At 33.9% G+C, this 27830-nt stretch overlaps 2 protein-coding genes across 5 annotated transcripts in view; both read left to right on the top strand.

Annotated features, from left to right (window-relative positions):
• LOC149416222 (translational regulator orb2-like) overlaps window positions 1-27830 on the top strand; it is a 132293-nt gene that overhangs the window by 75965 nt on the left and 28498 nt on the right. For 2 of the 4 annotated variants that reach the window (XM_089641596.1, XM_089641595.1), the window contains exons 3-4: window positions 17320-17373; window positions 25249-25341. In XM_089641596.1, coding sequence (XP_089497722.1) covers window positions 17320-17373; window positions 25249-25341 — 147 coding nt within the window. Of the gene's footprint in view, window positions 1-2266; window positions 2415-17319; window positions 17374-25248; window positions 25342-27830 lie in introns of those variants that run through there. The other 2 variants (XM_089641597.1, XM_089641598.1) reach the window with 2 other exon arrangements.
• Window positions 6810-9371, top strand: LOC149416223 (uncharacterized). Its single transcript, XM_089641599.1, has 7 exons — window positions 6810-7047; window positions 7203-7389; window positions 7523-7732; window positions 7825-8019; window positions 8461-8493; window positions 8668-8723; window positions 8958-9371. The coding sequence occupies exons 1-7, from the start codon at window positions 7025-7027 to the stop codon at window positions 9046-9048; spliced, it is 795 nt and encodes a 264-aa protein (XP_089497725.1). The 5' UTR covers window positions 6810-7024; the 3' UTR covers window positions 9049-9371.

The following is a 27830-nucleotide window of genomic DNA, read 5'->3' as shown; positions in this document are numbered from 1 at the left end:
AATAATATGATGAAGATAAAAAGAAAATAAAAGTACAGTTAGTTGAGGTTTCTCAAATACCACCTCACTAGGCTAGCCTGTGTTGAGGCAGAATTGTTAGCGTTACTTCCTAATATCTTTGAACATACCTATACTTGTGTTAAGATGTTTTCGCTCAATAATGTGGTTACTTCAATAACTGCGAATGTGGGTGAATGCACCTTATTATTTTTTATCCAAGTTTTTACATTGAATTTGTTTTGTGAATCACATTGTTTTATATTGGCTGCAAGAATGTTGTAGAGTCTTGTCGCAAAGTATTTAAAGTTTCGTTGATCAAAAATAGTATGCGTTGTCGGTATTTGTATGTACAGGGTTTTCCAATAAGAATTTGAGATATGGAGGAAATAACTAACCATCACGCCTTTTCCGTGAGGGGTAGGCAGATATGACGGTCTGGCCATACAACTCGGTCTTGGCATACACTCCTTGTCTCATTCACATTCATTCATCGTCTCATACATACTCTTCTATTATTCTGACTCTTGACTCTAATCTTACATCAACCTTGCATTCTTTGCGGTCTGTGTGGTTTTTACCACAGGAATCTAATTTCAGCAGCATTCAGTCTAATTTCGTCTTTCCTCTGCCAGTTCTATGCCTCACTTCCATACATCAGGGTAGGTACCAGCACTCCATTGTGGACTGCTGCATATAATGCTGACACTAACTGCGTTCACTCCTCCATGAATGGAGTTATCTGCATTTCCTCTTCTTTCAATATCTCTGTCAGCCTTCCCATCTCTTTAGAACATACTTCCTAAATACACAAACTCATCCACCTGCTCCAAGAATTCCTCATTCACAACTATATTGCACACTGTTTTCGTACTCTCTCTCTTTCAAACACCATTACTTTAAACTTACTTACATTCATCATTAACTCATTCTTCACACATACTTCGTGCATTCTAAACACGAGAGACTTCAGTAGATCTTAAATTCTGTTAGCAATCAGCACCGCATCATCAGCATACAGCAGGCAACATACTCTCAGATTACTCAAATTCGCACCCAATCCCACCTCTTTCAATTCTTGCATACAATTATCCATGTTAAGATTGAATAACCACAGTGACATTGCGCAGCCTTGTTTGATATCAAACCAACCCGTAAAAACACCGTGATGATTTGATGATGCTATGCTGATTTCTAACAGAGTGGAAGATCTGCAATAGTCTCTCGTATCTAGGATGAACCAATAATGTATGAAGATTGAGTTAAAGATGAATGTAAGTAAGTCTAAAGTCATGGTGTTTGAAAGAGAGAGAGAGAGTACAAAAACAGTGTGCAATATAATACTTAGAGCAGATGGACTTGAGTTAGTATATTTGGGAAGTATGTTTACGAGAGATGGGAAGGCTGATAGAAACAGTATTATAAAGAAGTAATGTATCTGTGATTGAGTGCTTCCTCGGCTACGAATCCAAAGGTCTCAGATTGTATCAGTATTCATAATAGAAAATCTCACAACATGCGAACATACCCCAATTAGGGAAGCAGTAATATCACTACATCCAGACGGTTGGTGGCGATTTGGACTCTTATGCAGTACCTAATCACATTATTTATTTTTTTATCAAATGAGTGACACCAAAATTTCACTGTTTCTGTGCCGTTTATCTCCTGTGCGGTATTTTCAATTAACAAACGATAATTTATTCCACACTTGCTGACGTTTTTATATAGACTTTACGTTGCTGGGAGTTATCCTTATGAGATAGATATATACCATCTTGGACTTATCTGTAGGCCTTTTTAAGATATATAATTCCGTAGTACATTATTTTGATGTATCTCATAAGGTTTAGCCAGTGTTAGCAATGTAAGCGGCCAAAAATATTTTTACGACATGATTACAAAACATCGAATTTTCTCTACTTTCTATAAATATAACATGCATATATTATACATATAAGCCTTCCGAGAAAAATTCTCTCAATGATAGTGAAAACGATATCAAAATCCGTTTGCGTAGTTTAGAAGAACTAAGCGCACAAACACACAGACGGATTGCGACCGTATTTTATACTATTTAGAGATATATATTATGGTTAGTAGCTGATTGGAAAAATGCGTTGGATTTCATCAAATCCGTTTTACAAAATGGTGGAAGTAGGATGAAATCAAACATTGAATTGAAAAAAATTATAATAATAATAAAATTTTATGTAGGTATCATATTATAAATGTTGTTTTTTTTTTTAATAATTTATGATAGTTGGACTGAAATAAAAAAGAAAAAAAACAATAAATGAACAGTGACTTTAAAATGATTTTTTTTGTAAAATAAAAAAATAAAATTAGTGAAAAAAAATTTATGTGAATTTTTGTGAAAATGAACGAACATCTTGTAGCAAATATGAATTTTCTAGGTAAGTTTGTTTTATTCTAAATAATATGTGTTTATTTATATATGGTGTCCGGAAACTCGTAGTACAAGCGGGAAAGCATTTCGATTTTTATATTTTTTAAAACTTTTTCTACTTTTTAAAGCAATCAAGGGGTTAAAAATATCTTTTGGAGCCAAAACTACGTTTTTATGCATTAAAATGCTTTCAAAAACTGATATTAACTACGTACGACTAATTTTTTCAAATTTGACTTCAAAAATTCTTGGCACCCTATCTAAAGCTGATATAAAAATAATGATACATCAAAATCGAGTCCAAATAATGTGATGTAGATTCCCGCTTATACTACGAGTTTCTGGACACCAATGTGAATATATGTTAAATAATGTTAAAATTTTTTCGAAAATCCAACATGCCTCCTGCGAATGTCGGTATAGCGGGGTTACAACACTATAACCATTGCTAAAGTATGGCATAGATTTAGAAATATTCTACTATACTAATTGTATAGCATTCCATTTCTCATGTATGATAAAAATACAATATAAAATGGTCCTTCGAGCCGGATCTGATGCGTGGTTTACACGATGCTTTTTTCGTGTTGTTTTCATATTGTGGATATTCATGTTCATATGTATTCACGATGAAAAAACTACGTGTTTTATTTTGGTCTTACCGATTTTCGTACTCTTATGTTCTATTTCTTAATATGTCTACTATTGTTTTACGTAACTGTTTTCTGTAGTGATGGTGCGTGTTTCTTTCGTTTTGTATTTTATAAATTTGATAAAAAATACATATTTTGTTATTACTGATTGTGAACGTGTATTATTACTGTTATGTATTGTGAAAGAGGCGTGTATTCATGATTTGTTGACGGCAACGTAAAAGGAAAATCACAGAAGATCCTTTTAAAGTAATATCTGGTTATGTTCATGGTGTTGCCATTTTTTAAACTATTTAGTACTGTTCCAAAATATTATTAATGGCAACTATCACTATGAAATCGTAAATATGAACGTACACAAATGAAGATTGCTAATTCATTAAGAATCTAACCAAATATTTGGTAATTCTGGTTTAAAACGGGATTCCAGGCCTTACGAATTAATTAACAGGTATCCTGATAAACTATTAGTAAATAACATCACTATATCGGAACACGTGATGAAAATCCGAATATTTTTTGCGTTCCCACGATAATTCTATGCTTTTTCATGATATTTATTATCAAGCCGAATCGATAAAACATTCTTAAATTGATCTTTTATTAATAAGGCCTTTTTAATTTATCGTAAGGGCGAGAATCGAATCAATAACGATGTTGTGTGGCAATTTTTTTTCACATAATGTTTTCCATATGGCGATAGGTATGGAAAAAAAAATCACCGTGTAAAACACCCATTATACTAGATTTTATGAAATTAAATTTTTTAATATTTCTCTTCAACACTAACGGTCGAAAACCTTACTAATTGAAACGTAAAATAGAAACTGACATAAAATAGTTGATGGAAAGTTACATAAGATATATAAAGGGTTTTCCAATAAGAGGTGTTATTTTGATATTCAATCGTAAAAGATCAAGGGTTTCGTTGCTTGTGTGGCACGTAGCGTCGACTTGTTGAAAGTAAACCTTGTCCAGATCAATACCATCCAATTCCGGCCATAAAAAAATCATTAATCATCTCTCAATAGCGCAATACATTCACCGTAACTGTTGCTTCAGCCTCATTTTCGAAAAAGTAAAGTCCAATGACTCCACCGAACCATAAACCGCACCAAACAGTCACACGTTGAGAATAGATGGGCTTTTCAACAATAACTCTTGGGTTTCCGAGCCCCAGATGCGACAATTTTGCTTGTTGACGAAGCCACCGAGGTGGAAATGGGCCTCATCACTCAAGATGATTTGCATTTGATTCACTCAAGTTAATTTTAATAATTTCAATGCGCTGTTGAAGCGTGTATCGTTCCATTTTTATTAATGGCGTAGTTTCTACTTGTCAAATATTAAAAAATGACAGCTTCAAAAGTAACATCTACCGAAATAGTGGGCTATTCAAAATAACACATCTTATTAGAAAATCCTATACATTGCTTATTCAGTGGGGTTTGTTGTTTATCTGTTGTATAAACTTGAAATAATAATAATAATTTCTCATCGAATTTCAAAGGTATTTTAAACGTATATATTTCTTCATTTTGAGGATGTCGTAAAAACGAATACCATTTTAGAAACTACATAGATAAAATTACCTATTAGATTTTGTATCCAAAATATGCTTTAATGCTTAAAAAGTGCATTAATTTAATTTCAAACATGAACAAACTTGAAAAAAAGCTTATCACAATAAATATTGATCAAAACTAGTTTTATTTATGGAGTTTGCAAAAAAACTGTCACCTAATTTTTCATCTCGTACAACAACAAAAAATTGATTATGCTTTAAGATTTTCACGGCCAAAAAGTATTATAGTGATTTGTTTTTGGGGTATTATACCTTGTTGCGCTACCTCTTTCTTTAACCAACGTTTTGGACAGCATTGCAGTGTCTAATTTTAAAATTACACATTTTCCATGATGTGTAATTTTAAACAAATCACAAAAAAACAAATCCTATAGCAAAAAAATTCCTGAAAACTGCATCAAATAAACTGAAATGTTTAACGCATTGCTTGCACATTTTAAAACGTTTATTTCTTCGATACATGGTTACCAACAAATGCATTAAGCATTTATTTTATTAAAAAAAACATCACTATAAAGAATTTCTCATAAAATATAGACAATATAATTCAATTTGAATACTGGCATAGCCGTTAATTCTCATTTTATGACATAACTTGAATGCACATTTTACAAATGCTATTATCATAAAATTACCTGTCTAAAACAAACGAAAAATAATACAAATAAATTGCAATTATGTTGAATAACACGAACATAAAAGTAAATTAAACATTTTATGAACAAACCACGATCTGTGAAGATATTTCTAAAAAAATCAAATGTAACATTGTCATTTAATTCAATTTAGTTTATTTAAATTATTTTTTTTTTTTTTTTTTTTTATAATATTTAATTTTTATTTAATATTAAATTTACAATTACATGTTATTACATTACATTAAGATTATTTTCTTTTTATTACAGTACATCGTGATACACCTTTTTTTAGAGCAAATGCTCGTGTTAAAAAGGCGGAGAAACGCGTGTAAATAGTAATTTACCATATTTTTTCAGAGAGTGTAATGATAATGAAAAGAATTTTTATTTTTTAATATAACAAAATAAAATTTTTATATGTAACAAAATTTTATCAAATAGAAAAGAGAAAAGGATGTAAAAGAAAGAAAGAGATAAGAATAAGAAATAAGAGAAAAGGATTTCAATATAATAATAATTGAGAGATTATATTGTCTTTTTAAGTATAAACGATTTTAATATGCTATTGATATAGTGCTTTTATTGAGCTTTTGAATTTTTTATAATTCATTTCCAATCTTAAGTTAAGAGGTAATTGGTTAAACCATTTGACACCAAAATATTTATAAAATTGTTGGGCTGTGGTGGTGTTACAGCGCGGGATAGTTATAGAGCCAAGAATACTTTGTCTATTGCTGTTCGAAAAAGTTATTGCTTACAATAATTTGTTATCCTTTGTGCTATGCATAAAAAAAACCTTGCATAATAGGCATTAAAATCGCTTGACAAAAGGAGTGTAGAAACGTTCTATTTCAACCAAAAAAACTGTTTTTTATTTATTTTGTAAATAATTTTATAAGAAATCAAAAAAGTTAATCAAGTGAAACTGTCACAGATAATCTTAGCTATAATACTGTATTTTTAAAAAGGTGTTTCCTTTACGCGTTCATACATTTCTATTGAAAATAATTTTTTTTTGTAGTTTTCATTTATATTTTTTATTGAGTAATTTATATTTTTATTTGTATTCTACTCAAGCGAAACGATAGGAAAACCTTTAATTTATCTAAAGGATATTTTTTGGTATTCATAATGTACGCCAATTCGTTATAAAGATTAATCAAAATAGTGATTTGGCGTTAAGCTTCACCTTAATGTTTATAAATTTATGCTAAGCATAAAAACCTTGTCTTATAAACATTATTTTATCATTAAAAAATAATAATATTTGACAAATCAAAATATTTCACCAACAAATTTAGATATAATATGTCTCGACGCCATCTAGTGGAAAATTCAGCACTAACAAAGCCTTTCCTACAATAAATAATTTGGTTGTGTATATGTGAAAAAAAAATAATAAGCAGTAATTTTTGATTGAAGTATTTGTACATATTGAATTGTTTGGCGGGTTGGGAATAAGTCGACATAGCTCAGTGGTATAGAGCACCTGGGGCCTTAGCATGAGAATCGATCGAACTTAACGATATCGGATTGCTAAGCGTATCTACCGACCATTTTATAACGACTTCCCTAGCATGAGAATGCTATTGATAACTCTAACGACATCGATAAGGCAATAAATACAAATCGATATACGCTGGCAATACTGGGACGGAATTGTCTATGAATTGAATAGACGTCAAACGTCAGATTTCAAGCGTGACCATTTTAACCGCCGTGTTTGTTTTAATATTTTACGATGTCGCAAGCAATGGTAGCTGGGTAAGTTATTTATTTATCTTTTTATGTGAAAGAATTTCCATTATTATCAAAGAGATATACTTACATTCTATTGTGTCAAAATTTTGAAGTTATTTTTACTAATATTTCATACGCAGTATTTTAAGATATTCAAAATGCTGATATTATGATTTCAGGAAGAGAGTAAGGTCGACGACCAGTCAAATGGATTTGTTAACCAGCTATATGGCTGACCATTCGGAGTTCGCGGCTGGAAGGTTTGTGGGACCTCAGGGTTCCCAAAAAAATAAGGAGATGTGGCGTAATTTGGCGGAACAACTGGCAGAATTGGGTCCTCCTAAGTCAGCCGAGCAGTGGAAAACAGTGAGTATTTGTACCTACCTATACAAACTGGTTGCAGCAAACTTTGCTGACCTTCTAATATAATCTATCATCGAGACACTTGATATAAGACCGTAAATCACTTTTAACCTGACATTATTTTTACATTTTACAGACATGGCGTGACTTAAAATGCAAATCGCGCGCCCAAAACGCCGATGCCAAGCGAGCTGCCCTCACGACTGGAAACACTGCCGAGATACCGGTGTTAACTGACCTGACACAGAAGGTCATCAACATCATCGGCAGAGCCAGTTCTGAGGGCAGCGGACTTCCAGAAAGCTGTATAGGAGATGGACCTGAACTCATAATGCAGGATGTTGAGGTCACTAATGTCTTAAAATGTTAATATAATATATTCTGTCGAAATTTAGTTGATCTTTCATTATCAATGAAAATTATTTGTGTGTTTTACAGTATTCCGATGAAGTTGGAGAAGGGCCCACAGATTTCCAGACGGCGCAGTTAGCTTCCCCTTCTCGCCCGAGCAAGAAGAGGAAGCTAACTGACAAGCCAGATGTGGGGGTTCGGATGGTGATGGCGCAGGAGGCTAGCAACAAATCATCCAAGGAGCTTGTGGGAGCTATTAATAATTTCTCCAATATTTTTAAGGTATTTCCTATTTCTCTTCGAATCACTCCCAAATACAGCGCTACACGTGTAAGTTGCCAGATTAAAATATAAAGAAATAGCGTCAATTCATGTTTAAATTCATTCAATTTATAAGTGTGAGTAAGTTCAACTTATAAGTGTGGCACTGTACTTTTAAATTAGAATTAAATCTTAGTAGAACAAAATAAAATGCCCAGCTTTGACTTATTTAATTTATTTATTGTACTATTCCCAATGTACTATTTTTCCATTTTGCGCGGTGGAGTTTTTATTGATCTGTTTGTTTAGATATTCTTTGTGTTAAAAAAATTTAATAAACATGTAAAATCCAGCTTGGCGAGAAATTCAAAATGAATAAATTAATTTATAATCTTCCTTTTAGTATGTCGACTACCTATTGTTATTTAAATTAAATTAATGAGTTGTTATTTATCATTTCAGAGTTCAATGGATCGATTTGCTGACATTTTTGAGGTATTTCCTGTTCCTTTTTGTAATTATTTGTCAGGGCACCCCGAGACCGGGCAAGATACAGTGTCTACATAGACATGGTGCTTTTCTGGTCTCGTCTCACTGGCACTAATAACTCATTTACTATAGAAGGTAAATTAAGTTAGTAAATTAATGAATTATCATCTCTTGTTTCAGAGATACACGGCAGTGGAACGTGAAAGGGTTTGTTTACTCCAACGACAGTTGGCGAGGTATTTATTTGCTATACATCTATACAGGCTTTTAAAAACATTTAATGTACAAAACTGAACAAATTAAATTAAATATTGCATTATTTAATATGTCACTTGAGAGATTGCGAAGTATGTTCACAAGGGATGGAACACGATTATTAACAATTGTCCTTGGAGAGGCAAGCAGTCCAGCTAGGAGGTACGATGAAAGTAGAATGAATAAGATCTCTAATAAAACATTTCTAATTCTAGACAAACTCAACCATCGAAACAACGGTCAACATCATTTGCCAACTCGCCCAACTATACGTTGCAGTTGGAGTCAGAGGATGAATACGATTAGTACTATTGAAGTTCTTTTTGTGAAATATTGCATGCAGCGCTTTGCATATATGTATATTTGATTAGAAGCATTTCTTCAAACTCTTGCAATGTCTCTGTGAGGCGTGAATTGTTTTTACAATGTAGGTACATACAGTACAATGTTTTAAAGTACTATTGAAGTTCTTTTTGTGAAATATTGCATGCAGCGCTTTGCATATATGAATATGTACTTGATTAGTAGCAGTTCTTCAAACTCTCGCAACGTCTCTGTGAGGCGTGAATTGTTTTTACAATGTAGGTACATACAATACAATGTTTTAAAGTACTATTGAAGTTCTTTTTGTGAAATATTGCATGCAGCGCTTTGCATATATGAATATGTACTTGATTAGTAGCAGTTCTTCAAACTCTCGCAACGTCTCTGTGAGGCGTGAATTGTTTTTACAATGTAGGTACATACAGTACAATGTTTTAAAGTACTATTGAAGTTCTTTTTGTGAAATATTGCATGCAGCGCTTTGCATATATGAATATGTACTTGATTAGTAGCAGTTCTTCAAACTCTCGCAACGTCTCTGTGAGGCGTGAATTGTTTTTACAATGTAGGTACATACAATACAATGTTTTAAAGTACTATTGAAGTTCTTTTTGTGAAATATTGCATGCAGCGCTTTGCATATATGAATATGTACTTGATTAGTAGCAGTTCTTCAAACTCTCGCAACGTCTCTGTGAGGCGTGAATTGTTTTTACAATGTAGGTACATACAGTACAATGTTTTAAAGTACTATTGAAGTTCTTTTTGTGAAATATTGCATGCAGCGCTTTGCATATATGAATATGTACTTGATTAGTAGCAGTTCTTCAAATTCTCGCAACGTCTCTGTGAGGCGTGAATTGTTTTTACAATGTAGGTACATACAATACAATGTTTTAAAGTACTATTGAAGTTCTTTTTGTGAAATATTGCATGCAGCGCTTTGCATATATGAATATGTACTTGATTAGTAGCAGTTCTTCAAACTCTCGCAACGTCTCTGTGAGGCGTGAATTGTTTTTACAGTGTTGGTACATACAATACAGTGTTTTAAAGTACTATTGAAGTTCTTTTTGAGAAATATTGCATGCAGCGCTTTGCATATATGAATATGTACTTGATTAGTAGCAGTTCTTCAAACTCTCGCAACGTCTCTGTGAGGCGTGAATTGTTTTTACAATGTAGGTACATACAGTACAATGTTTTAAAGTACTATTGAAGTTCTTTTTGTGAAATATTGCATGCAGCGCTTTGCATATATGAATATGTACTTGATTAGTAGCAGTTCTTCAAACTCTCGCAACGTCTCTGTGAGGCGTGAATTGTTTTTACAATGTAGGTACATACAGTACAATGTTTTAAAGTACTATTGAAGTTCTTTTTGTGAAATATTGCATGCAGCGCTTTGCATATATGAATATGTACTTGATTAGTAGCAGTTCTTCAAACTCTCGCAACGTCTCTGTGAGGCGTGAATTGTTTTTACAGTGTTGGTACATACAATACAGTGTTTTAAAGTACTATTGAAGTTCTTTTTGAGAAATATTGCATGCAGCGCTTTGCATATATGAATATGTACTTGATTAGTAGCAGTTCTTCAAACTCTCGCAACGTCTCTGTGAGGCGTGAATTGTTTTTACAATGTAGGTACATACAATACAATGTTTTAAAGTACTATTGAAGTTCTTTTTGTGAAATATTGCATGCAGCGCTTTGCATATATGAATATGTACTTGATTAGTAGCAGTTCTTCAAACTCTCGCAACGTCTCTGTGAGGCGTGAATTGTTTTTACAATGTAGGTACATACAGTACAATGTTTTAAAGTACTATTGAAGTTCTTTTTGTGAAATATTGCATGCAGCGCTTTGCATATATGAATATGTACTTGATTAGTAGCAGTTCTTCAAACTCTCGCAACGTCTCTGTGAGGCGTGAATTGTTTTTACAGTGTTGGTACATACAATACAGTGTTTTAAAGTACTATTGAAGTTCTTTTTGAGAAATATTGCATGCAGCGCTTTGCATATATGTATACTTGATTAGTAGCAGTTCTTCAAACTCTTGCAATGTCTCTATGAGGCGTGAATTGTTTTTACAATGTAGGTACATACGATACAATGTTTGAACATGATGAAGCACTATAAGTCAGTTTCCTTGTTTAATATATTATCATTCGTGGGAGAAGTACTTTCGCACTAGTTCGTCTCTCACTCTGCGGGCTGCAACAACCCTGCTGACATCTTCAGGCTGGTGCAGCAGCTCAACCTCTCTTAACTCTACATTATCATTATAATAGTCTGTTAATCTGAAAATAGAGAACAATTTATTAATATTTTGTACTGTTGCCTTACTTTTTTAAATGCATATAGTTCAACAAGGAAACTGACTTATAGTGCTTCATCATGTTGTATAGTATAGCACAAGTAATAATTATTTGACCAGCAGCATCGGGCTCATAATGGAGAACTCTGTCTTTCCTGAGGCAACGGAATATAGCCTTCCATGCCCCAAATAGGCGTTCTACGGAACATCTCGCCTCACAGTGCGCCTTTGTGTATCTGTATTGGGCACTCCCCTCGACTGCATTCAATATTGGTGTCATCAGATAAGGCTCGAGTGTATATCCAGAATCGCCTGATTGAAACAAAACACCCATTATAATAGGTACATATAACTACTAAGTTATGATTTTTTTGCCTTTTTTTAAAATGAGTTGTTGAAATACATACCTAGCAAGAAATATGTCCCAATTCTCTGATTGTATAGTCTGTTCATTTCAGTTTTGACTAAACTATTATTCCAAATGAATTGGTCATGGACAGTACCCGGGAAGCGTGTGTTGATGCTCAATATTTTCAACGTAGCATCGCAGACCTGTTTATCAAACATAAAAAACCTTCAATAAAATTTGAAAACAACAATCCGGCTGTTTTATTTCTGAAAAAATATTTACCACTTGAACATTCAGCGAATAAAATCCTTTGTGGTTTTTGTACTGCTCCTCGTGTCTGGAAGGGGTGACGATGGCGATGTGGGTGCAATCGATGCATCCCAGAACATGTGGAAAGTTTAATTTTTCCCTAAAACTACTCTCTACTTGCTTGCGGGCTTCATTTGTAGCCGGAAAATGTATCCATCTTCTGTACAGATGTTCTAAAACTGCTTTCATAAACAGTTTTATGCACTTGCTAACGGTAGTTTGCCCTATCGCCAAGAAGTGATCTTGGCCTACTCCACGTTGGTAGCTCCCTGTAGCAAAGAAGCTGATGGGTGCGAGTATCTGTCAACATCATAAATAATACAACTAATTAACAAACTTCACTTTTGATCATTTTAATCACTTTATTGTGAAAAATTATCATCAGCAATCGAAACAAATTTATTTATTTCACGTGGTCGTTCCAGTGGTGGATAGATTTATATTGTGTTATTGTTTTACTAAGATATCAATAATGTTTAATACTCTCACTTTAATGTATACTGGAAGTCCTAATGTATTTTTTGACACTAGAAAAGGAGTTAATTCATCAATGAGATCTCTAGCCATAATGCGAGATATTCGAAACAATTGTCTGAATTCCGTCTCTGCAAGTTCGAACGGATTCAATTGATCGCGTAAACGACGCCTTTCAATCCTACGATCTTCCCTAACCTGCCTCCTTTCATTGAACCAGAAATTTTGCATAATGAACGACATTATTAAAAAATATATGTATATCGACAGCCAACCAAAGTTTTAACTGACACTCAAGACCCCACGTTATATTCGGCGGGCTTTTAGCAACCGTCGGTCGGAAGTTATCCTATCGATACATTCTCATGCTCGCAATTTTAACGATACCGTCGCTACTTTGACCATAGACAAGGAATTTTAACAATCGTCGGTTGTTATATTTTGATCGTGCTAGCATATGTCGTTAAGTGCTCATTGATGACGTATTTTAACGATATCGTATCGCTATAGGGCTATATCGACTTCTCATGCTAAGGCCCCAGACCGGATATCAGAAGGTGCGGGTTCAATTCCCGTCGGTGGCATTTATTTGCATGGACATTTCAGGCGAATAATTAATGCTTATAAGGGATAGGTTAGGTTAGGTTACGTTAGTCGAGAGCATCAATTTTACATTTTTAAAGCAACTTTTATTGGAATTTCCCCGGTCTTTGATGTTCATCTAACTAAATCTATGATGATTACGGTTGTTGTCAATACGGAACGGTCCTATCAGCTGTCGGTCTGTCACCAGTCACGGCGCATTACGACCGGCGTTCAGGCATGACGAACCTTATTGTATTTGACTGCAACCAGCAACCAACTAACCGGCCAAAATGCCGCAAGTAATATTATTACTCGATGTCGCTTATAACGACTAGATTATAGCGATTGACAGTGGCGAACTAACAGGTAATACTGTAAACGTCTAAGTTTATTAAATAATTTGATTTTTCAAAATAATTCCGCCCGTCTTTGCCCTGGGAACCCCAAAATCCTTGAGATTTTTCCAATTAAGGCGATGCACTACGTCGTGTAATATTTTAAATCGAGCCGCTATCAAAAACACCCCTTACGTAGATAGCGATAAGGCTTAAATTCCCGCTTAACACCATCCGCCTGTTTTGATTTATGCAAGAAAAAAACATGGCCATAAAGTGCCTTCTATTTTATTTTGTGGATGTTCAGGCATAAATATTTAAACGTTTTTCGATCATTTTATAAATAACTTAATTTTCCACATTATACAATAAAATCATAACCGAAAATGGGTTCGTAAGTAGGAGATTTTTAACATTAAAGTAGCTTTCATAGGCCTTATATATTATTTTTTTTCTGGGCTTATAAAAAGACTTATCTAAAAAATACTCGATTATTGCAAAGGCCAAGATGTATTCTAATCGCAGTATTTAATTAAAGCATCTGAAACATTTCAAGGCGACCAAATTTTCAAACCAAAAACACATGATTTTGCATTGCTACGTATGGCATCGCCTTAAAGAATTATTTGTACACGGTTTACGGAAACTTGTAGTACCTACAAGCGGGAAACTGGTAAATGTACATCACATTTGGAATCGATTTCTTGAAAATATTTTTGTATTTTGAAAATAGTTTTTCATTCTTTATCAAAATAATTAATCAATTTACAGAGTATAATCATTACTGTTAAATAAAATAATTCATAAAATTAGTTTTCACTGTTTTTGATTTTTTAATGTTCCTCTTCTATAAAAGCTGGCGCTTGTGTTTAAAAGAGTGGTGAGCATCAAGATGAAGAATATTTAGTGTTTGTAATTATGAATATTAAAATTTATAATTCATTAAAAAGATAGTTTCATCATTTTGGTATTTTTACATTGAACTTCTCTTTAAGAGGAAGCTACAAGCCAAAAATGTGTATATTCTTGGTATACCTTATATCGTAGGTAATAGGCATTAAAATCGCTTGACAAACGGAGTCTAGAAATGTTAGATTTCAAGCAAAATACTGGTTTTTATTTATTTTGTAAATAATTTTATAAGAAAACAAAAAAGTTGATCGAGTGAAATTGTCACAGATAATCTTAGCTATAATACTGTATTTTTTAAAAGTTTTTTCCTTTACCCGTTCATAAATTTCTATTGAAAAAAAAAATTTTTTAGTAGCTTACATTTATATTTTTTATTGAGTAATTTATATTTTTATATGTATTCTACTCAAGCGAAATGATAGTAAAACCGTCAATTTATCTTAAACATATTTTTTGGTATTCGTAATGTACACCAATTCGTTATAAAGATTAATCAAAATAGTGATTTGGCATTAAGCTTCGCCTTAATTTCTTTTAGTATGTGTTTATCGTTTTCTATTGTTGATATTTTCGGGTAGGTTGTTTTAGGTAAGTATTTTTTCCGTAGATATATGTTATGATGCTGAGCAAAAGTGGTGTTATATTATTGTGTTGGAAATACATATTATTTTTTTGACGAGTACGACTTTCTGTTAAAAAGCTGTGATTTTGTTTTTCTTTTATTATTTGAATTAATATGTTTTTTTTTGTACAAGATCATTAAATTTTAATACTTTGAATTCTTCGAAAATTCGGTAAATTGGATAATGTCTTTGTTTTTCAATATTATTTTTATATTTAGACGTTGTACAATTTCAACAGGCAGTAGATTTGTTTTGTATGCAGCTCCCCAGCTGATTGCACCGTATTGAAGATTTGATTGTACTAAAGCGTGGTAGACTGATGTTAGAATTATAAATTCATCGATTAAGCACCAGATTTTATTCTTCTAGACGATGAATTAGTAACTTCCCGATAAATTTGAGATTTTAGTAATAGAGTTAATTCAAATAAACCCCACGGAAAGATCGATTTTTTAGGCCTGCTAGGGCAAAGTCGACCGTAGGTCCTTCCATTTCATCGGACCGCGCGCCTTATATTGTTTTTACTCGACTTCATCACTTACGTTGTTAAGATTCCCACTTTATTTTAGAGATTTGATAGGGCAAAGTCAACCGCTAGTCTATCCAATACGCCAGGGCTTATGTCGTTAAAATTCTGGCTTAATTTTTTCGTCTTAAGGTCCCTTCAGTGCCCTTGAAGTGATTTTTCATAGAAACGGCGCTATACAAATCATCAAAATATTATTATTACTCCAAAAAATATATATGCTATTTTTTTATTTTATACATTCCTTGAGTGAACTTTCGTAACTTATCAATTAATTCGTAAAAGGCCTGCAGTCCCGTTTTTAACCTGAAACTGAATAATTTGAAAAGATTCTTAACAATTTACCCTATTTTAATCTGTAAGGACCTTTAAAAAGTCTTTGTTTCCGAAAAAATGGAAAAATTAATGAAAAAAATCTAAAATAAATATTTGAAGTAGATTCACCTGTTTCTCGCTTGTACTACGAGTTTCCGGACACCGTGTATAAGAATTTTATTGTCATTACTGCCCTGTTCAAATGTTAGAACCATTCAATGGTTCGATGCATCTACGACGCGACGTTGCCAAATACTTTGTACCTTCCTTATAAAAAATATTAGAAATATATTGTTGAAGTCCCGGCGTTGTCCGGGTTTTACGCAGAGTTTTCCGAAATCAGTTTTGATCAATCGAAATCCAATCAATCTTGGAGTCGCAAAGTTTAATGTAAATTGGCGACTTCCGTTTTCTTTCCATGATCATTCTACGTATACCGGAAAATCAAGCACTCTGCCCCAATATGAAAAAATGATGCACTGCTTTAAACGGTTTTTGCCTTCGTGTTTAGTGTCCAGATCTGAACAGCCAGGTTCCTTCCGACCATGCCATAGTCTCACTGGCGCCAGACAGATTATTTTGGGACTTGTGTGGATATATAAAAAAATGGTTCCGTTTTTTTTTTTTTTTTTTTTAAATTAATATTTTGAGGGCCTTACTAATAAAAGTGTTTTAAGTTTTACACAACTGATATACAGTCATTTATCTAGGGAAAATGGTTTTTCTTTAGTTGTGTAAAATTTAAAACGCGTTTATTAGTAAGGTTTGGCTTTAAGCCAAGACACATTACGCTAAACGCATCAACGATTATTTGGGAGTGACCTATGTAGATTATGTGTTGAGGTGTCACGAAAAATGATCATGTATATCGAGAACACGTGTTATTTTCCTAATAAATATCATGATGGAATGCGACAATATCAGTATGTCAACATAAAAAAAATATTTGTATGAACACGTGTTCCACCGTCCTTATAAGGCGTTCGCTTTTAACTGAAACTTTGTTAGGATCTCTGTCAATTCATTCGTTAAAGTCCTGCAGTCCCGTTATTAACAGGAAAACAAATAATTTTATCAGAATTTGAATAAAATTAAAGTGTTTTATATCAGTAAGTTTTCTACGGGAACTGCCGCGGAATATCACTTATTTGTATGGGAGCTGTCAGGTCTTTGTGTGTGGATTGATATACGACAGCCGCGTGATCACGACGCTGCGTAAATTGATCTGATTCCCGCTCCTGGCGTTGGCAGTCGTATCATTACCAAATATATCCTGGCTGATCACGGCGCATCAACGTGTCAGGTGTGACAGGTCTGTACGGGATATGGTGTTTGTGTCAATTCTTACACGGTATATTCATTGTTAGGTGGTGATGTCAGTTTCCTTCAAAGTCAAACTTCTTTCTGTTCGATGCTATCATCTCTCATCTCATCACATATATTAAAATACAATCTCCTAGAATAGCCTCTTGCTAAGCTGGGTACGTTTTTTTTGTTGCAGGATTCATCAACTGTAACACTGGTCCACTACAGAATCTCAACAATATTCACGGAGGTAAAGCTAACTTACCTAACCTAACATATCCTAGTCACCATTCTCTTGCCTAAACTAACATAACCTCGCTTAATCTCACCTAACCTAGCAAATAACTTACTGTCGAACCTGTACATATTCACTAGCCAATGTGTACTCGGCTTTCCACGAAGTTGAATGATTTGGAGTAACTTTTGAAATTTTGAATTCTACCATAAACATCAAATTTTCTGTACTTTCTATAAATTTAATATGCATGTTTTATATATGTAAATCTTTCGGAAGAAATTTTCTAATTGATAGTGAAAACCTTATTAAAACCCGTTGCGTATTTTAGAAGAACTAAGCGCTCAAAGAGACAGACACGGATAGCGAATTTATTTTGTACTACAGGGTTTTCCAATAAGAGGAGTTATTTTGATATTCAATCGTAAAAGATCAATGGTTTCGTTGCTTGTATGGCACGTAGCGCCGTCTTGTTGAAAGTAAACGTTGTCCAAATCAATACCATCCACTTCCGGCCATAAAAAAATTATTAATCATCTCTCGATAGCGCAATCCATTCACCGTAACTGTTGCTCCAGCCTCATTTTCGAAAAAGTAAGGGTCCAATGACTCCGCCGGACCATAAACCGCATCAAACAGTCACACATTGAGAATAGAGTGGCATTTCAACAATAATTCTTGGGTTTTCCGAGCCCCAGATGCGACAATTTTGCTTATTGACGAAGCCACCGAGGTGGAAATGGGCCTCATCACTCAAGATGATTTGCATTTGATTCACTCAAGTGAATTTTAATAATTTCAATGCATTGTTGAAGCGTGTATCGTTCCATTTTTATTAATGGCGTAGTTTCTACTTGTCAAATATCAAAAAATAACAGCTTCAAAAGTAACCTACCGAAAAAATCTACCGAAATAGCGGGCTATTTAAAATAACACCTCTTATTGGAAAACCCTTTATTTGGAGATTAATTATTTACCGAAAGATAGTGTGTTTTAACAATGTCCTATTTCTACATTCAATGGTGTAGAACCTTTGAGGTGATTTTTCACAAAAACGGCGCTATTTAAATCAGCCAAAAATTATTAAAGAAACAAAGAACTAATTTTGTGGTGTCTTAAATAGTATTTTTGGAAAATATATAAGTTTTTACGTAAATTTGGACCAACATTGAAAAAAAATCACTCATTTCCTAGTATAAAATTCGTTAGTTTCATCTCGTGACCATATATTGACGTGTACCCGTCGTTGTACGGGGAATTATAAATGTTTTGAGGCAAAGTACTGAGGTTGTGAAGCCTTTTCAAGATATACAATTCAATTTATATTATTATTATTATTTTTTTTTAAATTTCCGACTTTATGTCCGCGTTAAATCTTCCCCATAGGAAAAACTAAACCCTTCCACACACTTTTCCACAAATGATCATCTAGTCAATCAACATCATGCAAGTGCATTATATAAGCAAAATAAATACAAAACAATACAAGAACAACACGTCAACTCACCAGAGATCAAATGGGAAAATATTCCAGATATTTTCATATCAGAGGGTTCGGCTCGGTAGAACTCCTAACAGGGCCTATAAATCCTACTGATCCCTCAACATAAATATTTTAAAAATCTTTCGTTATCCTACATGTATTTAAAATGACTGATTTTTATTTATATATTTTTTTGATAGATGTAATACGCCTAAATTTTTAATGAGAGAGCTAGGTATAATGCCAGTCAACAACATCGACGGAATTGAAAGTATAAAAAATAAGAAAAAAAAAACTTGTACAAACGTTGGGGAAAGTGTTCATTTACTATTTGAATTGGGCGATCATATGATCGGAGTAAATAGGAATTTGACGCGACATTTATCAAGGTATAACTAGGACATTGTTAGAGTTTTTGGTTTAGTGGTACATTGGTTTGTATATAACTAGAAAATTGACAATTAATGTGAAAATTAATTTGTTATCTCCTCCATATTTTGTATTTTGGTAATCAATTGATTTAGATAACGAGCGATTCTTTTTATAGACAATAATTGATTTAGGAAAACGAAGTAATTTAGAATTAATCAGCTGATCTGAATCAATAAGAAAATTGTAATTACCTGATATTTGTGAATGTGACAATTATTGTTAGCAATTGATTTTGGAAAATGAGGTGACTGAGTATTTATCAGTTAATCCGATTCAATGATAAAATGGCCAACAGCTGATCTTTATAAATTTGACATTTATTGTAAGCAATTGATTTTAAAAAATGAGATGATTGAGCATTTATCGGTTGATCCGAATCAATAAGAAAATGACCATCAGCTGATCTTTGTGAATATGACAATTATTGTTAGCAATTGATTTTGTAAAATGAGGTGACTGAGCATTTATCAGCTGATCCGATAGCCGATAGCAGATAGCAGATCAATATTAAAATAGCCATCAGCTGATCTTTGTAAGTATGACAATTATTGTTAGCAATTGATTTTCTAAAATGAGGTAATTTAGCATTTATCGGCTGATCCGAATTAATAAGAAAATTGTCATTAGCTGATATTTGTGAATATTACAATTATTGTTAGCAATTGATTTTGGAAAATGAGGTGACTGAGCATTTATCAGTTGATTTATCTTCTATTAGTATAAATAACTAGTTAAACTCACTTACGTTGCTCGGAATTCACACCTAGTTTTTATCATAGTCAGACTTAAACATCAGACTTAGTGACCTATCTCTTGTTTTGAAGTCCAAGTGTGCAAATTTTCATCTACCTCGGAATAAAACTGTAGATTTTTCTACAAATAAAGTCCACCCTCCCGTGACAATCAAATTTATATAATAAATTAGCCGACGTGTACTCGCCCTTTCTCCGGGTTATGAATTGATTGGAGTAAATTTATGAGATTGTTAATTATATAACTTAAGGTTTAGCCAGCATTAGCAATGCAAGAGTCCGAAATGACTTGATTACAAAACATAGACTTTTCTCTGCTTTCTATAAATAAAATATGCATGTATTATATATGTAAACCTTCCGGAAGAAATTCTCTAAATGATAGTGAAAACCATATCAAAATCAGTTGCGTAGTTTAGAAGAACTGAGCGCACAAACACGCACGGATGGTCACTTTATTTTATACTATGTAGGGATTTGACCCGTATTTGAATTTTAGGCCAAATACTGCAGTGCGACGTGAACTTTTCCCCTCTAAATACGAAAACACGCGTAAAATTGCGATAGATTTCCCGAAGCAAAATAAAAATAAAAATGGGATAGATTTTTAAGTGCGCAGTGCGCGTGAAAGGGAAGCGAACGGAAACGTGTTTCCTTCTGCGTGACAGCGACGGCAATATAATGAAAAACCAACCGCGAAAAAGAGAAAGAGTGATGAACGTACGTTGGGAAAATTCATTCAACGTGAAAGAGAGAAATATACGGGGCTTGGTATAGAAAAAGAGGGATAGAGAAGGAATTGGTTCAAAACTCAATGTTTGGGGTTCAGTGAACCGACACGTGGCTATAGGGGGGCGAAAATGTGGCACGGAAAATAATATATTAGTTTGACCTACTTTTTTTACGCGCCGCTAGATGGCAGGCGTGTTGACAAATTATTATTATTACTATTTTGTGGTTTGCGTCTACACTAACGAAATGAATGAATCAATATTGAAAACAAGTCGGTAGTTTTGGAAATATGTCAGATATTTTTGGATGGTAACCGCACAACTCAACTCAAAAGTGATATGAAATAATAATAAAAATAACATTTGGATGATTTGTATAGCGCCGTTCGGGTGAAAAGTCACCTCAAAGTAGCTGTATAAACATATAATACATTTCTACAATGTTCTATCTTATTAGGTACTAACTGTAGAATAGAAAAAATGAAAATGTTTATCTTAAATCTTAAAGCTTCTTTTTTAAAAGATTAGAAATCAGTTAGAATTTAACCCAACCATTTGGAATTCATTGTATAATATAAGACGTTGTCCTGTCACAGAGAGCTTTGTACAGGGTTTTCCAATAAGAGGTGTTATTTTGATATTCAATCGTAAAAGATCAATGGTTTCGTTGCTTGTGTGGTACGTAGCGCCGTCTTGTTGAAAGTAAACGTTGTCCAGATCAATACCATCCGATTCCAGCCATAAAAAATCGCAATCCATTCACCGTAACTGTTGCTCCAGCCTCATTTTCAAAAAAGTAAGGTTTAATGACTCTGCCGGACCATAAACCGCACCAAACAGTCACACGTTGAAGATAGAGAGGCTTTTCATCAATGACTCTTGGGTTTTCCGAGCCCCAGATGCGACAATTTTGCTTGTTGACGAATCCACCGAGGTGGAAATGGGCCTCATCACTCAAGATGATTTGCATTTGATTCACTCAAGTGAACTTTAATAATTTAAATGCGTTGTTGGAGCGTGTATCGTTCAATTTTTATTAATGGCGTAGTTTTTACGTGACAAATGTCAAAAATGACAGCTTCAAAAGGAACATCTACCGAAATAGCGGGCTATTCAAAATAACACCTCTTATTGGAAAACCCTGTAAATAGGAAAGTTAAAATTTATGGTTGTATCTATATATTTTAAGATGAGAAATCTGAAAATAAAAAAAGTAATTTGTAATTTTTTTATATCTCGACAACAGCGCCTCCTATCGGGTCCAAAATTATCCTATATTTCAAGCTAGAATCAACATACACATTTACAAAATTTCATTAAAATCGGTTGGGTGGTTTCGGAGATTAGCGTGTACGAACACAGTGACAAGTGTATTTTTAAATACTAAAGATATTATATAGATGTCACCTGTGACAGGTAAAAACAGGCTTCTTTTGTAAAAAAAAAGTGTAATCTGTTAGCGTAAAAGCAACAAGCACTACCGTATTTTTCTATCTGCACAGACAGACTAAGCTACAGCAACGCGTGGTGGGGTACATCTAGTTATTTATATAATTCTGTACAGGCAGCTAACATAGATACAGGACAATACATACTTGGTTAAATAGGTTTACGTAGATTATACTTTTGTTCAGTTTGCAATGTTTTCTGTGTATTTCAAAAGCGCTATATACGCCTTATTTTTTAATTTTCCGTAAAATAAAATAATGTTTTAGAAACTAGATAAAATTACCTTTCTAATGTATGTATTTAAAATAAACATTACTTTTCGTAAATAATAAAATTTTAATATCAAACGTGAAAAATGTTTTCAAAAAAGCTAACCACATTTTAAATTTTTTACTACAATCGTAGAAAAATTGAGAAAACTCGACATTTCGAAAACACATTCATTTTGTTTGGTAAATTTGTAAGAAAACTGCAACTTAAATTTTATCTCGTTCATATAATAAAAAAATAAGAAATAATTTTTGAAGTTAAACTGATTATTACGATACCGACGCGAAATTTTGAATTATTCATTTTGGCTATTTTTAATATTTTATTTGTGGCATCCAGTATAAATATTTGAGACAAACTTGAAAGAATTATTATTTATTTTTCTAACATCAAAAAAATTACGTATTTCTGCATGATAGAAAAAAAAATTCTTTTACAAAATATGGACGCCCGGTCAAATATGAACTTTAAACGATGGAGGATTCATATAAATATATCACTTTTTAACGCTGAATTATCATGGATTTTTTAAAATCATTGAGATATATTTATTTCCACCTAACTAACTCAACCGCCAAACAATTCAGTCTTCGCACGCACTTCTTGCCTCATTCACATTCATACATACTCTTATATTATTCTGACTCTTGACATGGCCCGACTCAAGTATCTGATTCGCTTGATCGTGCAATGTCTCTGCTACCATTCGCATTTGTGTCATATATATTCTCCTTAAACTCCTTTCTTCGTTCATTCGCTCTACATGCCCAAACCATCTAAGCGTCCCTTTCTTAATCTTTCTCACTACGCTTACATCAGCCTTGCATTCTTTGCCGATATCCACATTTCTCACACGATCGTACGTGGTTTTACCACACATATGCCTCAGGGATCTCATTTCAAAAGCATTCAATCAACTTTCATCCTTTCTTTGCCAGTTCCATGCCTCACTTCCATACATCAGGGTAGGTACCAGCACTCCATTGTGGACTGGTAACTTCGCTTCTTTGGACAATGTTTTGTTAGCGCCAACTGCGTTAAGTCCTCCATGAATGAAGTTACCTGCATTTCCCCTTGTTTCAATATCTCAGTCAGCCTTCCCATCTCTCTAGAACATACTTCCTAAATACACAAACTCATCCACCTGCTCCAAGTATTCCTCAGCAACAACTATATTGCACACTGTTTTCTTACTCTCTCTTTCAAACACCATTACTTTAGACTTACTTACATTCATCAATAACTCATTCTTCATACATACTTGGTTCATCTTAGACACGAGAGACTGTAGATCATCTATACTATTAGCAATCAGCACCGCATCATCAGCATACAACAGGCAACATACTTTCCGATTACTCAAATTCGCGCCCAATCCCACCTCTTTCAATTCTTTCATATTATTCTTTCATTTTTATTTTCTTATTAACCCTATTGACTATGAACCTGTTGTGTTCGTACAAACAGGTCTCCAACTCGTCTTGGAAAGAATTTATAAATAATTGGTTCTTTTAGATTAATCAGGGATTTATTATTACTCCGAGTATTATAATGGAGACTCGATAGTCGACCTATATAGAAGCTTGCTAATTGGAATCTGAAACAGTAAGTTTCTCTGATATCCTTCCCACTGGCCCTGGCGACTACTGTCCACTGGCTCCATCTTGCGGACTTCCACGCAAGCTCTATGCACTGCCACCTGTGCGTGCATCTATGAAGCTCTTACTGCCCAGAATCTAAGAATCTCAAATAGGTTCTAAGTGAAATATGTAAAAACAAAAAAAACTAGCACAAAATACTAAGAATATTATGTCTTCAAGGCGATGCCATACGTAGTATTACAAAATCATGTGTTTTTGGTTTGAAAATTTGGTCGCCTAGAAATGTTTCAGATGCTTTAATTAAATACTGCGAGTAGAATACATCTTGGCCTTTGAAATAATCGAGTATTTTTTAGATAAGTCTTTTTATAAGCCCAGAAAAAAATAATGTAAAGGCCTATGAAAACTGCTTCAAAGTTCAAAATCTCCTACTTACGAACCCATTTTCGGTTATGATTTTATTGTATAATGTGGAAAATTAAGTTATTTATAAAATGATCGAAAAAAAATTAAATATTTATGCCTGAACATCCACAAAATAAAAAAAGGCACTTTTGGTCCATGTTTTTTTCTTGCATAAATCAAAACAGGCGGATGGTGTTAAGCGGGAATTTAAATCTTATCGCCATCTACGTAAGGGCTGTTATTGATAGCGGCTCAACTTAAAATATTACACAACGTAGTGCATCGCCTTAAATTATCTGTTTATAACGAAATAGCTGTTAAAATGAATTATTTTCCATTTCCGATAGTTGAAATAGTTGTTTCTAATTGTTATCTAACTGACACAAACTATTTTTTAATTAAAATATGTCTATTAAACGTATATCATTTGTCTGTATATTTATCATCACTTGATTAATTTGTGTTATTTCTAAAAATACATTTATAATATAGTTTATTTGCGGAACGTTCTACAGTGGAATATATTTATAAGTATCACCATGGTGTAAGATTCAGAATTGAAACATTGCTTGAAATGGCTTTAACCTTGTTTGTTCCACCTTCCTTTTTCCCATCTCTTTCCCCTCCCAACTACCATCACCTCACAACATAACCCAATTGGAGATACAATAGTCTTGAAAGAAAGTTATCTGTATAATTGACAGGTGTTTTTAGTATTTTCTATCTTAGCTATAAACTGAAGTGTTTGTGTTTGTGTCTTTCCGCAGTGAAGTACCCCTTCTTCCTGGGCATGGAGGAGCAGGGCTCGCAGGGCCCCGGGGGTGCCGGGGATTCCGCAGCTGGGGAGCTGCCCTCCGCAGGTAACAATAACAACAACACTAACAATAACAACAACGATAACAACAACAACGATAACAACAACAACAACGATACAAACAACAATAGCAGCAACAACAACAATAACAACAACAATAACAACAACAACGATACAAACAACAATAGCAGCAACAATAACAACAACAATAACAACAACAATAACAACAACAATAACAACCATGATAACAACAACAGTAACAAAAACACTAACAACAATGATAACAGCAACAATAACAACAACGATACATCAGGGTAGGTACCAGCAACGATACCAACAACAATAGCAGCAACAATAACAACAACAATAACAACAACACTGACAATAACAACAACAATAACAAAACGATAACAGCAACGATACCAACGACAGTAAAAACAACGATAACAACAATGATAACAACAACAATAACAACAACGATACATCAGGGTAGGTACCAGCAACGATACCAACAACAATAGCAGCAGCAATAACAACAACAATAACAACAACACTAACAATAACAACAACAATAACAACAACGATAACAATAACAGCAACGATACCAACGACAGTAACAACAACGATAACAACAACAAAACAACAACAACAATAACTACAACAAAACAACAGCAATAACAACAACAATACCAGCAACAATAACAACAACAATACCAACAACAGTACCAACATCAATAACAACAAAATTAACCACAAAAATAACAATAACAACAACAATACGAACAAAGACAACGACACAACAAAAACAACAACAATCCTCAATTCAAGTTAGCCTCTGACCTCACCCCATGAATCCGGCCACTCCTGCTAAGTCACCAAACGTCACCAAGCGAACCACTTGAGATGACCTACGGCAGAGGTGTTGGTTATCCAATAAATGGTTACATCCATACCCGTCTAGTGAATTGTTGATATATGCAATTCAAAATGTACCTACCTTGAATTTGTGTCGCTAATACATTGGACCTTACTTTTTCGAAAATGAGGCTGGAGCAACAGTTACGGTGAATGGATTGCGCTATCGAGAGATGATTAATGATTTTTTATGGCCGGAATTGGATGGTATTGATCTGGACAACGTTTACTTTCAACAAGACGGCGCTACGTGCCACACAAGCAACGAAACCATTGATCTTTTACGATTGAATATCAAAATAACACCTCTTATTGGAAAACCCTGTACAATAATTTACTTCTCTCCCTCGAGACTATCGTTTGATTAAGGCTCATCCTATAAAGCCCCCAGCTCCCCAGCATAAGTGTACAATAGTACGATTCCTGGTATCGGTACGTCGTCCGTACCACGAGAAAGATGTTAGGTAGTTAATAGATGTATATACATATGTCCAAGTACAGAATCAATACTTGGATAATTTTAATGGCGCTATTTTCTAAAATATCTCATTAAAAAAAGAATTACCGATCAATTGAGCCAAGGTATGGTTTACCGGAGTATTTATGGGAGTACGAATACAAATCTAGCTCGTTCATGACTGACTCATTGCTAGTGTGGTAGGTGTTTTTGAGTAGATCAAGCTGTGAACATGGCTGTTGAAAAGATCCATGTTGCGGGAAAGAGGAAACACAGGGGCAGGCAAATCTTTCCATAGCCGAGCTACGACTCGAGAATGAGTCGTAGGAACGACCCATTCTAATGTATCTAACCCAAATATACTTAACATAACCTTACCTATTATTTTATCACGCTATGTAAAGTCACTATTCTGTTTTATTCTGTTAACTCATCTAGTTTTTTTAAACGTTCCCGTATATAATTTGAAATAATTCTATAAAAACCATAAATCATCAAACAGTCCTTGTTTAGCTGTGCTAATTTTTTAACTTTTTTGCATGGGTGAATTCCTGAATATTCTAGTACGCGTCGCTACATCTTTCCTCCTCTAGAAGCTCACAAAAGGCTGCGATAGAAGGAATAGTTCGGAAGCGAAATCACGTTGGGTTGCCACTTTGAGGATGTTGTAAGGAGACAAATCAAAGAGGAAGTCAATGAGTTGGTGAATGTTATCAGCGGCGAATCCTCCATGTTGAAGACCACACCAGGTGTAAGCGATGACGTTGGTGAAGTAGTCGAGGCGATAAAGTCAGTGTCTCGACACCGCGTTGGTGGAACCAGACATGTGGATGTGTTCAGCACTGGGGATGACGTTGAGTCTTCGAGGTACTCCAGTGTGATGCAGGATAGCCGAAGGTATAATTGGCCTGGTTGGCAAAGATGTCGCAGGGCCGAGGAATCCACCATCGATCTACATCCACCAACTACGTCTAGTCCAGAGTCATCTCATAACAGCACTGACTCAAAGAAACGCTGTGACCTCATAACCAACCTATTTTTATTGTCTCCTTTCCGCGTCTCCAAATTCAAATAATTATTTTTATACCAGGTCCGACCCGTGAAAAATCATGATCTCTTAAATTGTAGGATTTTTAGAGCTGACAGTATTTATACAAAAATAT

Source organism: Hesperophylax consimilis, chromosome 17 (genome assembly GCF_061612785.1).
Source record: "Hesperophylax consimilis isolate HC1 chromosome 17, BYU_Hcon_1.0, whole genome shotgun sequence".
NCBI lineage: Eukaryota > Metazoa > Arthropoda > Insecta > Trichoptera > Limnephilidae > Hesperophylax > Hesperophylax consimilis.
Note: the sequence above shows the minus strand (reverse complement) of the source record. Positions and strands in the feature narration are given on the sequence as shown.